Source organism: Rattus norvegicus, chromosome 12 (genome assembly GCF_021556685.1).
Source record: "Rattus norvegicus strain SHRSP/BbbUtx chromosome 12, alternate assembly SHRSP_T2T, whole genome shotgun sequence".
Taxonomy (NCBI): domain Eukaryota; kingdom Metazoa; phylum Chordata; class Mammalia; order Rodentia; family Muridae; genus Rattus; species Rattus norvegicus.
This window is the reverse complement of record NC_141545.1, coordinates 16,930,974-16,944,118: the sequence shown is the minus strand read 5'-3', so window position 1 is coordinate 16,944,118 and position 13,145 is coordinate 16,930,974. Positions and strand designations below refer to the sequence as shown.

At 44.0% G+C, this 13,145-nt stretch overlaps 1 protein-coding gene across 2 annotated transcripts in view; it reads right to left on the bottom strand.

Annotated features, from left to right (window-relative positions):
- The window catches only part of Baiap2l1 (BAR/IMD domain containing adaptor protein 2 like 1), an 89,455-nt gene extending 78,518 nt beyond the window's left edge, over nt 1-10,937 (bottom strand). The window contains exon 1 of one of the 2 annotated variants that reach the window (XM_087578230.1): nt 10,650-10,937. Coding sequence is in view for 1 of the 2 variants with exons in the window: in NM_001034140.1 (NP_001029312.1) it covers nt 10,650-10,700 (51 nt within the window). In the remaining variant the exon portion in view is untranslated. The remainder of the gene's footprint in view (nt 1-10,649) is intronic. The other variant, NM_001034140.1, reaches the window with a different exon arrangement.
- Between the last annotated feature and the right edge of the window lie 2,208 nt (nt 10,938-13,145).

The following is a 13,145-nucleotide window of genomic DNA, read 5'->3' as shown; positions in this document are numbered from 1 at the left end:
ACTTCCCCATACTTTTTACAGGTTATCACTAGTTTCGAACCTGTCCAGGACATAGCCAACCTAGAAAGAGATCAACTGCTGGCAACAGGAAACTCTTAAAACAATCTCAAGATTTGTACTCTGCATGTTTCTCAGTGTTTTAATTTCTGTTACAACTGTAGTTTCAGATTAGTAAGCATCTCAAATGCATCCCTATATATGAAACTTAAGAAAAATCTTAAGACTTTACCTTTAAAGGTTAACTTGGAAACAGGTAGCAAGTACAAAGTTTTATCATAGTTCTAATATATTTAATTGAAATGGAATCTATTTTTGCTTATTTTTGGTAAAACATAAAAGTAACCACTTTAGGGCCAAGAAGATGGTTCAGTGGGTAAAGGCCCTTGCCTTTAAGCCTGCTAACCCTAATCTAAGACAAAATCAATCCCACAAGGTGGTAGAGCCAATCCGCATGCAGACGCAGACAGACAGACAGACAGACAGACAGACAGACACACACACACACACACACACACACACACACACAAAAGTAAATGTTTCAGGGTTCGGGATTTAGCTCAGTGGTAGAGCGCTTGCCTAGGAAGCTCAAGGCCCTGGGTTCGGTCCCCAGCTCCGAAAAATAGAAAAAAAAAATTGTGATTCATTTAGAAAGTATCTCTCTCTCTCTCTCTCTCTCTCTCTCTCTCTCTCTCTCTCTCTCTCTGTCTGTCTGTGTGTGTGTATGTGTGTGTGTGTGTTTGCATAGGTGTACGTGTGAGTGCAGTGACTATGGAGGCCAAAAGTGGGTGTTAGCTCCCCAGGAACTGGAGTTACAAGCAGCTGTGTCCTGGGTGCTAGGACACTAAAACTAAAGGCCTCTGTAAAGACAGTGTTGCTATTGTCTTCTGAGCCTTCTTTCCAGCCCTTGCAGTAGCAAGTTTTATGGTGAAGGGATTGTTACTGCTTCGGGACTTTCAATCTCAGGAGAACCAAATAAATAAATGAGTTGAAGCAACAAACTGGAGGGCATCTCAACCCCCTGCTGTTAGGGTCAAATGTGCAGCTCTCCAGGCTGTAAACAACCCTTTAGATCTCTAAGGTTGGCTCATCTATTTTGCTTTCTGTTTTGGGAACATGCTGGCAACATTTTTCCTAAAGAAAGAGAAAACTGCAACATTTTATCTCATTTTCACTTGTCTCACCTTTATCTATAAAGATCAAAGTTAACTGTTACAACTAGTGACTAACCATAAAGAGAATCAAAGTAGAGAAAATATTGAGTCGAGGCTGATGAAAATAAGAACAAAGGTCTGAATGTTCACAGTACTATCTGATCACTCTGTTAAATACCCAGAAGTTCCAAATTACAAATTACACTAATAATGGTAGACATGAGATCTCAGGTGTTCTGGACAATGTCCATAATCTATACACTTGATAGATATGTTTTTCTGCTACAAATACATGAAATCTTTCTCTGGATTTAAAAAAAAAAAAAAAGGAAATGGTTTTAAATTATCTCTGTAACTGGCTAAGAGTTCAATGGAAGGTGAACGCATACTGCAAATTTCAGTATTAATATTTGCAGCATATTTTCTTTAAAAATGCAGCAACCCTTGGACCCACAGCTCTCTTCTGGGAATTTAACTTTCGGAAATCAACTTGGATTGGGGCAAAGCTTTATCTGCAGCCGTGCCCACTGCAGTGTCTTAATAGCAACCTACTGGCAATGATCTATATCTAACAACAGAGCTGGATCAATAACTTGTGAAGAAGAGTTTCAGAATACTGCGGAGTCATCACAATGAGGAAGCAGCAAATACTGACATGAGCTATGGACTGAAAAGAGTTGACTCCAAGAGTTCGTGTTGTCTATGCAAGATGAGATTTGGGAAGACTTATTTTTAGAATTTTCATAGAAATTTTGGAAATATTCTGCAATCAGAAGAAAAATCGTTTTCAAAATCCTCTAACTTGACTCATAGATACAAACCCTGTGGGAAATGCGGAAAATTATACTTTTCAGGACTTGCTCTCAAGCATATACAATTACAATACAATTGGGATAAAGACTCGAATTAAAAAGAACAGTTCTGGCCAGGTGTGGTCGCACATGCCTTTAATCTGTGAGTCTGAGGCCTGGTCTGCAGAGTGAATTCTAGGCCAGTCTAGGATTTACACATGAGGCTGTTTGAAAACAAGCAAGCAAACAACCTTCACCACCAAACAGAACATTTCCCGGACTACAGAGATAGCTTACTTGACACAGTCGGCCCAGCAAGCATGAGGACCTGAGCGGGATCCTCTGCACTATGTAAACACCAACTGTGGCAGCCATGTCTACAATACTAGTTCAGTGGGTGGAGACCCAGGGACAAGAGTGTCTTTAGAGCTCATTGGTCAGCTAGTTTAACATGATCCAGGTTTAGTGAGACGCCCTGTCTAAAAAAACACATCCAAGAGTAATGGAGGATGTCACCTGATGTTAACACATGGTCTCCAAATACATGCATACACATTATGTACTCATCCACACAAGTGTGCACATACATGTCCCCCTGCCCCGACAAAGAACACCAATCAGATAGACAGAGACACAAAAATGTCCTTTAGCAGGTTATCAGTCCTGAAGTTACTTGAATAAACTATAACTCACTGAAACTACTTTAGAAAACTAGCTTACTGTACCTATACCAATAAAGTTTGTACATTTCTGAGAAAAGTTATATAGAAAGAAAAAGGAACTTTCATTAAAACTCAATTAGCAAGAAAATCCAATTGACTGTAACTCTAAGTATCTGGGTGTATTTAAGTAGAACTCATTTAGGTCTCGGACATCTCTTTCATAATAAGACTTTCTAATGTGCTCAGCCACGACAGTGTAGAGTCTAACGAAGTTAAGAGTTTTACTGCAGTGAAAACCAGAACAATACATCCCGAGACCTGCAATCCCGTGATCCTGATTGTGACTGACAATGTGTCCCCTACCAGTTCCACACAGGTCAACAGCAGGCCTGGGGCAAATGTTTTGAAAGTCGATTTTTTCATCTACACACACCTATCAGAGGGCAAAGATGACAAAAAGCCAACAACGATATCATAGGCTGCCTGAAGGGAATTTGGGAGCAGTCAGCTAGCACAACCACTGTGGAGAATGGCTCAGTATTTGCTACTAAATCTCAAGATCCAACTTCACTCCTGTGTACTCCTGTGTGCACATCCAGGGGATACCAGGGTCTATGACTGTCCGTCACGAACCAGAGTGTTGGAAGGCATCACTGTGTCATCCTGGAGAAGCTTGGAAACAACCCACACACCCCTGATATATCCTGATGGTAAAATATCAATCCACAACAAGAACAAACAGTGACAGTTACTACGACATGGATGAATCTGATAACCATGCTGGGAAAGGGCAGAGAAAACAGCAAACACTATTACAGGTTGGAGAGTGGTACCCACACTGGCATAGTGACAGGAAGGAAGCCCATGAGCAGCTCAGTGTGGCTCGTCAGACTTTTTCATCTGGGTGCTGCTTACATAGTGTTTAGTTTATGTGATGTAGTGAGCTCCATATACTAAAACACATTCTTCTATTTGTTTATTTATTAATTCACTTTACATCTCAATATCCACCCCCCTCTCCTCCTAGGCCTCCTCTCACACAATTCCTCCCCCTCTTTCCCCTCTGCCCCCCACATCTAGTCAAATACATCCATCTCTACGTAAATTGAAATTCAATAGAAGTTTTATGAATAAATGTATTTCCCTGTGTCACAGGCAAGTTAAGTCAATGTTACTGCAGTTTTTACTTTGCAACTAGAGAATAAACATCCACACGGTCTGCTGAAGAAACAACAAACCAAAACAAACAAACCAAGTCTTTACAATTTTATGTGCACTAGACTTCCTTTGCAGGTCTGTGCAAGGCCAGAGTTAATGTCAGATACTGAAAAAAAATCATGAATATAAACTTAATAAGCTAACTGAAACCCAGAGAGGGTGCCATGGTCTAAGTGGGCCCAACTTCCCCTGTTGCACACTAAAGAATGCTGTACGGCCATGTTACCATAGGCGCAAAACTCCTTAGTAACGAGAAAAACATGCTTTAATAGCAAAAAGCAAACGATTGTTTGTTTGCTGTACTTTGTATTTTATTTGACCACACAACACACTAAATCGCTGGGCCGTTCCCATCAGTATTTGACACGTGGCAACTCTTCCCGAGGCTCCCGGGCACAGCGTTCTCACACCCCCTTTTCAGTCATTGGATAACTAACAGCGAGCTGTCTAGAGTTCTGCAAATCTCATTTTATCTTCCGGATAACTGTAGGGAAGAGTTAGAGGGGGGGAGGGATTAGGGGGATGTTTGCCCGAAACCAGGAAAGGGAATAACACTCGAAATGTAAATAAGAAATACTCAAGTTAATAAAAAAAAAAAAAAAAAAAAAAAGAGTTAGAGGAAAAGAAAGAGATGCCAAACGGTGTAAAGCTACAGAATATACTAATACGCTTCAGAGATTAGCTGCTGTTTTTACTTTTTAAAAACAGCTTATTTTAAAAAATGTATTTTTATTTATGTGGTATGTGTGTGTATGTATGTATGAATGTATATATGTATAAGTATATGCATGTATGAATGCATGTATGAATGAATGTATGTATGAATGCATGTATGAATGTATGTATGAATGCATGTATATATGAATGTATGTATGTATGAATGCATGCATGCATGAATGTCTGTATGAATGTATGTATGTATGTGTGTGTGTGTGTGTATGTATGTATGTATGTATGTATGTATGTATGTATGTATGTATGTGCAGGTACCCAAAGAGGCCAGAAGAGGACTCAGGATCCCTTGGAGCTGGAGTTGCAGACAGTTGTGAGCACCCGGCATGGATGCTGGAATCCAAACTCCAGTTGTCTGGAAGGGCGGTTCACACCTTAATCGCCGAGATGTCTCTCCAGCACTTGGTTTTTTTATTTTTCTGAGATAATGTCTTACTTTGTGGTTCAGGCTGTTCTTAACTCACAGCAATTCTTCTGCCTTAGCCTCCCAAGTGCTGTGTTCAAAAGCCCCAGTACACTCAGCTAGAAAGAGTTCTTAGGCATTTTAAAGTTTTCCGTGTGGACTTGACTCTCCACTCTGGAGACCAAGCAGACCCTAGCCTTTACACAACCCCCATTAAACTCAAGCTGAGAAGAGAAACAAGGAAACACATGCCCCGAGGCTCGCTCTACCCAGTAAAAGAACAAAAGCACCTCAGTTTCTTATTTAAAAGTTTGTTCAAAACAGGTCTACGATGAATTTCCAGAAAAAAAATTTTAGTGACTTTTTTTTAGATCACCAAAATTATGAAAACTTATTTGTTATGTGCATTCGAGTTGGTCACCAGAAACTGAATCACTACTCAGAGGCCAGGGGTGTAAATGACTGAAACTGGTCACTCAGACTCCAGGTCAGTTTTTCAACTTTAAAATGGTTGGTTCTGGGCTGAGGTTAAGAGCATTGGCTGCTCTTCCAGAGGACCTGGTTCAGTTCCCGGTACCCACATGGCTGTTCACAACCATCTCTAGTCCAACATCCTCACACAGTCATACACACAGTACGTGTGAAATCTAAAAATAAATAAATATAAAAGGTTGGTGGTGAAGAAGGCTCAGCAGAGCACTCACGGCCCTTGCAGACAAGCAGGGCTCAACTCCCAGCACCCACCAGGCATCTCAAAACTGCCCGTAACTCCAGTTCCAGAGGCTCTGACACCCTCTTCGAGCTCAAGACACCAGATACGCACGTTGTGCACATATATCCAAGCAAATAGACACTCACACACATAAAATAAAAATCTAAATAGATCTTTAGAACGTGGTCATAGAAAGAATCCACATGTATCTTTGGAGGCAGATGTCATCAAGGGAGGGAGCAGAGATCTGAACGCAGGATTAAACACTTAAATTGATTAAATGTGCAGTGGTTCAACAAATGCACCTTCGTACCAGGAACTGTTCTGGGTGCTTGAAATACCACAAAACAAAGGTATTTACCTTGAACAGCTCACATTCCCGTTGGGGAGGAAGGAGAGATGGACAAACATAATGAGTAAACACATCACACAATATACTTACGGTTGTAAATTTTATGGGGGAGAAGGTGAAGCAGCTTAAGGTGGGGCTGGAAGGCAGAATGGTAATTTTAAGAGAGTGAAATAAATGGGCCTTCTTGAAAAGCTGACATTTACTGACTGCTTTATGTGAAACATTTTATTGTATTATTTTCGCCCTTGAGATGGGGTCTTATTGTGTTGCTCTGGCTGCCCCGAGCTCACTTTACAAACCAGGCTGTGCTTGAACTCACCGAGAGCCATTTGTCTCCCTGTCTCCTGAGTCAGAGGGTGGCAAATGACTCAGTGGTAACGTGTTTTTCTAGAAGCGTAAGAACTTTAGACTCCCATCGACCATGTAAAAAGTTAGAGGCGGCGGTGTGTGCCTGAGATCCCAGGACTGGTGAATCAAAGGCAGGAGTGTATCTGGGGCTCACTAGCCAGCCAGTCAGCCAGTCACTAGCCAGCCAGTCAGTCTAGCCAATATGGTAAACTTCCAAGTTCAGGGAGAGATCATGTCTCAAAAATAAGGTGGAAAGTGATTGAGGAAGACCCTTGATGCAGCCCCTTGTTCTCCACCACCTACACACATATGTGAACACATGTGTATACACACATACGCCACCACTTTCAACTGTTTTCGTGGTATCATAAATAATTTTGTGAAGATTGAAAAGGATGACAATCTTAGAACTTTTAAAGTTGTGATTGATGCTAAATGTCTGTTCATTTTTTTTAAAACCTATTATACATTTGGTTTTGTCTGTCCTAGAGTCATCATTTCCTTCTTATTCTCTTACGTTGTGTGTGTGTGTGTGTGTGTGTGTGTGTGTGTGTGTGTGTGTGTGTGTGAGAGAGAGAGAGAGAGAGAGAGAGAGCGCACAGGTGCCCTCAGAGACCAGAGGCATCAGATCCCCTCGAACTGGAGGTACAGGCAGTTGTAAGCCATCCTCTGTGGATGCTAGGAACAGAATTCAAGTCCCCTGGAAGAGCAGTAAATGCTGAACCACGTCTCCAGCTTTCACATACATAGTTTCCCAAAGTTGTATATACTGCACCTTAGTTCTTTAACAGAACCCACCTTACTATGTCTGTGGCACTGGATAAAGATTGTGTCTGTGGCCCTTTCCCTTGTCCTGAGAGTGCCACGTTTCTCTTCCACTCCTTATTAAGATGAGCACAGGTAGGATGTCCTTGGGTGATAGTACATCCATTCTTCCTCAATCTCCTAAGACTTTCAAACCCTAACTGTTAGGAAGGTTGGGGTTCCTCTTAAGCAAAGTTTTTGGAACTTTATTTCATCCTTACCTACCAAAGCAAGCTCTTATCAGAAAAGCATGAGAAAGTCACAAGAAAGCTTTCGAGGGCAAATTCTGGGCACACTATAGGCTAAGCCTGGGAAGGAGGTTGGTATCTTTGGCTAAACTCAAATTAGCAACAGTATTTTTTCTTTTGGGGCTGATTGTTTATGAAACAGTAAAACATAACATCCTTCTGGGAGTTAGCGTGGATATCCAGAAATCATTTGTCTAAGTACATTTAAAACTATGCCAGTGTATTAATATATATTTAGGGCTATCTGATACTGCACAGAGGATCACACCACCTTGCCAAACTTTCATTGCCCTAAAGAATTTATTCCTTTATTTAAAGATATCTGAGCATTAAAAAAACAACACACATACACAACTAAAGCCCAGAGAGGCAAGACACCAAATCTCATTTGCAGGTGGCCTTTGTAAACGCACCTGGTTAGACTGTATTTCTATTAGTAAAATATTGTAGATTGCCAGGTAACACAAAGAAATCTGTTTTTAAAAGCACGCCATTCATCAACACTGTCAGTAGAATTTTTGCAATATTGCATTTAAATTGTTTTTAGCCTGGATTAAAATAAAAGGCTTTTCAGGCTTCCAATCACCCCCGTAAATGTGCATGTCTTTAAAGTCAAATTATGGGCTAGCAGCCTTCACTTTGTTTTATAGATATAGAAACCTCAGGTCTAGTGCTGTGACTTTTTTTTTTTAAATCCCATTATCTTCACATAAAAAAACAAACAAAAACAAAACAAAACAAAAAACCCTGACCCCAAATTATTAACAAGGAAATGCTGGCTAAAATCAATTGACATTTAGCAAGTTTTTGAAATATTTCAACACTTGGGAATGGATACTAATAACACACTGGTCTCTGATCTTCAATCTATTACCTCTCAAAACTGAAAAGGAGCTAGTATGGTAGTATACACTTCCAATCCCAGCACTGAGGAGGTGAGGCCAGCCTGGGATACATAGTGAGCTCTCAGGAAGCTGGCCTAGACTACATACACAAGAGTATCTCAGGAAAGAAGAAGAAGAAGAAGAAGAAGAAGAAGAAGAAGAAGAAGAAGAAGAAGAAGAAGAAGAAGAAGAAGAAGAGGAGGAGGAGGAGGAGGAGGAGGAGGAGGAGGAGGAGGAGGAAGAGGAGGAGGAGGGGGGGGGGGAGGAGGAGGGGGAGGGGGAGGAGGAGGAGGAGGGGAGGAGGAGGAGGAGGGGGAGGAGGAGGGGGAGGAGGAGGGGGAGGAGGAACAAGCAACAACAACAACAAAATAGCTAGGAGTTACACTGTTTTGAATCTCTGAATCTGAGGTCAAACTGGTCTACATATCAAATTCCAGGCCAATTAGGGCTACATAGCCAGACCTCGTCTTTAAATAAAGAAAAACAAAACATGCCAAAAAAGACTTACTAGATGCCTTATGTCTACAAATGCGGATAACCAAAACAACAAAATCACCAATTTTCCTCTTGCTCCATTTCTGTGGGTAGAAAGACATGCCAAAGTGGTTCATATTTGTGGTACTGTAATCTGCCTGCCCACACCCCAACCAAAGGTTTCTCAGTCAGAAGTGAGAAAAAGAGCAGTTTACTTAGGGCATCTGATTGCTTGTCAAGTTGACATTTTCTTTCCAGACCGGCAAGATAAACAATCAGTTGTGTTCGAGAAACTTTACTGCGCCTGTGTTTTCCACTGAAGCAGATGCTCGGATTCCAAGCATAAACTCCAATAAATAACCTCCATTCCTTAACTATCATCTGAAGAGCCTGTCTCCCCCATGCTATGTTATTTCACTTCCGTACTTTGTTAGCACCCCACACCTCCAGGTCTACCCTCTTCAGATCATTTAAGTGCGAACAATGTCAATCCAAATATAAGGCTTTAAACGTTCAAATTTCTGGCATTTCTAAAAATTGCCATTTATTTAAGGAAACACACCAATAGGTACAGGTTTTGGCCACAGTCATGAGCCTTCAAAATCACAATAATACAGTCTATTTTGTCTATCTAGAATAAGTATTCTAGTACACACATGGAGGGGTGAATAAATTTTGGAGCTACAATGAATTCTGAAAATATGTTTATGCTGCTTTAAAATGATTTCCCAGCAACTCAATAAACTCTGATTGCAGAACTCAGACCTTGCAAATCTAGAAACTCAATTTTAGGGGGAAAAAAATCTAGAAAAATGGCCAAAGAGTGGCTTTTAATCATGACTACAAGAAAATTTAGAGAACTTTAAATCTCAGGGGTTCAATGGGCCTAAGTGGAATTAAAACAAAAGTTGTTTTGTATTCTATTAATAGCAGATGATTAAACGCATATCTCATTTCAAATGGAATTCATTTATAAGTACTTAAACTTACTAAACTGGCCACTAATCCCATGTCTGTTTCTGGAAAAATTCTCTCACATAACATGCACGTTTAGCGACCAATCACCACACGTTCTGTCAGCTTAAGTCAATTCTTATTAAAATCTCAGGGCTCTCTGACTCCAATAACCTCCCCAGATCATCGACGTAGGAAAAGTCCAACTACGGGCAAACATGTTCATAATAATTGTATATAGATATATAAAATTGTCAAAACACTAAACAAAAAAGTAATCAAAAGAAAAGCCAAGTTGAACTAAAAGCTCCTGTGTGAAAGAGTCCAAGAGGGGGAAGGCGTTTCAAAGGTCTTCCCAAGAGCAGATTCCCTGGCAGCCTAGAAAATTCCCTGAGCTGAGGGAGCCAGGCTCACCTGGCGATGGATTCCTAATTACGGAGGAGTTTCTCCCCTACATTCTTGAGCGCTTTCTTTTCTCCGAGGAAACTCGAGCTTGTCTCTTTTTTTCTCTTTTGGATCTGGGGAGGGTTTAGCCCCAGCGGTCAGACCAGCATAGTCACTGATCACAAAGAGAAGTTGGGGGAGGACAAGAACCTCTCGGGGACTCCGCAGATTGTCTTCCACGTCTCCAATCCCCGTTCCCCATGGGTCCCTGGGAGTCTCCGAGGGCCCAAGGGGGAAGGGGAGAAGACCCTTATCATGTAAAGTCCGCACTTTATCTCAAAAGTGAAAAAGAATCCCGAATCGCCTACCCCGCTGGCGACAATGGTCAGCTGCTTGGCGGGGCTCACGTTCCTGGCCTGGAATCCTGGACTCCCCAAGTCTCTGGGCCTCCCAGCCTCCGCCCTCAGCCTGGAACCACAGGTTTCCAGATCTCCCTTCTCCGGTCTCGAACTCCGCAAAGTCCCACACTTACCCGGTACGTGTTCTCCGTGAGCCGGTTCACCTCCTCCGGCCCCCGAGACATGGTGCAGCCTCCGGGAGGGCGAGCGCGGGAGGACGCGGCGGGGCCTCGTGGCCTCCGGACTGCGGGCGGCGGGAGAACCTAGGGCTTGCGACTGAGCGGCCCTCGGGAGTCGGCTGCCGCCACAGCTGTCAGCCGGAGAGAACCAGTGTGCGTCTCCGTTGCCAAAATGTCAAAACTTTGCGGCGCTTCGCTCTGTGAGAAGCTGTGAGGTAAACGTAGCCTGCCGAGCCTGGGACTAGCAAAGGGACCGGCAGCCCCACCTGAGGCGGGCGGGGTGGGCGGGGCTGAACGGCCAGAGGGCGGGACAGCCCCACCTGAGGTGGGCGTGGTCTAGGCAGAGTGAGTTGGAGTGGGCGGGGCGGCCTCACAGAGAGGCAGCCTGGTGGGAGGGACGATCTGTTGGGGCAACATGGGGGTGGGAGGTGGGGGGTCGAGGGGGAGGTCGGGGGGGGGGGGGAGACAGGGAAGAGACTTGTTACGCTAGGTGGGCGTGGCCTAGAGGCTTGCTAGGCGGAGCAGAAGCCGGGCCAGCGCGCAGGACTGATTGGCCTCAGCTGAGGAGCGGGGGTGGGGGCTGAGAGGCCAACAGGAGGGAGAAGCCAAGGGGAGGGAACTCCCCCCTACCCCGCCAGAAATGGGCTGGTGGGCGTGGCCTAGATGGTGGGCGGGCGTGGCCGAAACTAAATGAGCTGGAGGGAACGAAGTAGCTCTTAGCTGTATTCGCCAGAGTGGCCGGGCAGAGTTGAGCCGGTGGGCGCGGTCCAGCAGACTGATGGGCGGTGCTGAAGTGAGGAAGGAGTGGTTTGGGTAGCCCCAGCTGAGGCAGGCATGGAATGGAAGGGTCTTCCTCGTGGTGGGTGTGGCTGAGCAACCTGGTGGGCGAGGCTGGAACAGTACTGGGATGTTGGAGGATGCCCTCGAAAAGGCTCTGGAACCAATGGGCCCAGTGGACCAGGCCATCTAAGCTAAGGTTTGGGGGTGGAGGCAATATCTCGGAGCGCCCTCTCTCGGGCCTCCCAGAATTCCAGCCAAGCCCCTACACTGTGGTCTCTTTTAGACCTGGACCTTTGGGCTCCTAGGTCTAGTGTCCGCCACAAAGTGCTGGCTCTGAAAACTCGAGGCCCACATCCTCCACTGGTGAATCCTCTAAGCTCTCTGCTTTTGAGTAACTTCCACATACCTCATACGAATCGATTTCCCTGATTGAAGGTCCACAGGGCACAGCTCCTCCATGGAGCAAAGGGGTTGCAATTTTGAAAGTTTCGGGGTGTCAAACATAACTAACGTCAAGATCTGATTACTGAAATAACAGAACATTAAGAATAAGTTAATCCAGGGACTAAGCCACTACCCAAAGACTATACATGGACTGACCCTGGGCTCCAACTGCATAGGTAGCAATGAATGGCCTAGTAAGGGCACCAGTGCAAGGGGAAGCCCTTGGTCCTGCCAAGACTGAACACCCAGTGAACGGGATTGTTGGGGGGAGGGCGATAATGGGGGGAGGATGGGGAGGGGAACACCCATATAGGAGGGGAGGGGGAAGAGACTAGGGGGATGTTGGTCTGGAAACTGGGAAAGGTAATAACAATTGAAATGTAAATAAAAAATACCCAAGTTAATAAAGATGGAGAAAAAAATAAGATAAAAATCCCATGCCTTACAACTGTGTAAATCACAAGACTGTTAAATTTTTTCCTTTGTTCCTGAAATTTTTTCCTTTGTGTGTGTGTGTGTTTTACAAGAAGCTAACCTTGGAGTCATTCCTTAGCCGATATGCTCTTTTATTCTTTTATTTTTATTTTTTTTTGGGGGAATCTCTTACTGAAGTAGACTGACAGCTCTCAAGTCTCCACAAGCCCCCATGGATCTGCCTGTCTCCTACCTCCCCAGCACTGGAATTACCAGAGCATGTATACTGTGTGTAGCTTTTTACATGAGTTCTGAGGCTCGATCAAACTCAGGTCCCTATGTTTTGCACTGCAAGCACTTTACAAGATGACCCATTTCCTCAGTCCCCTGGTCAGCTGAGGCCTTTAGGATGTCTGTCCTTTCGTCTTACAGAGGCTATGTAGGTATGTGGCTCCTGGCATGTCTTTGTACTTTTTTAAAACATTTTACTTTATGTGTAAGCTACTTGGACTGCTTGGTATGTCGTCTGTGCCCCATGTATATACCTGGTGCCCTCAGAGGTCAGAGGAGGGTTTCCGATCCCCTGAGACTTGGGTTACAAAAGGTTGTGACGATCATGTGGGTGTCGGGAAACAAACCTAGGTCCTCTGGAAGAACAGCCATTGTTCTTAACTACGGAGCCATCTCCCCAGTCCCTCTTGGTGCTTCCTGTTCTATACCGGTTGTTTACCCCAGTCACACCCAATCCAGCTCTGGGCATATCCTGGAGTACACATCTAGGACCGAGATGACCCAGACTCCAGGGCCACAACG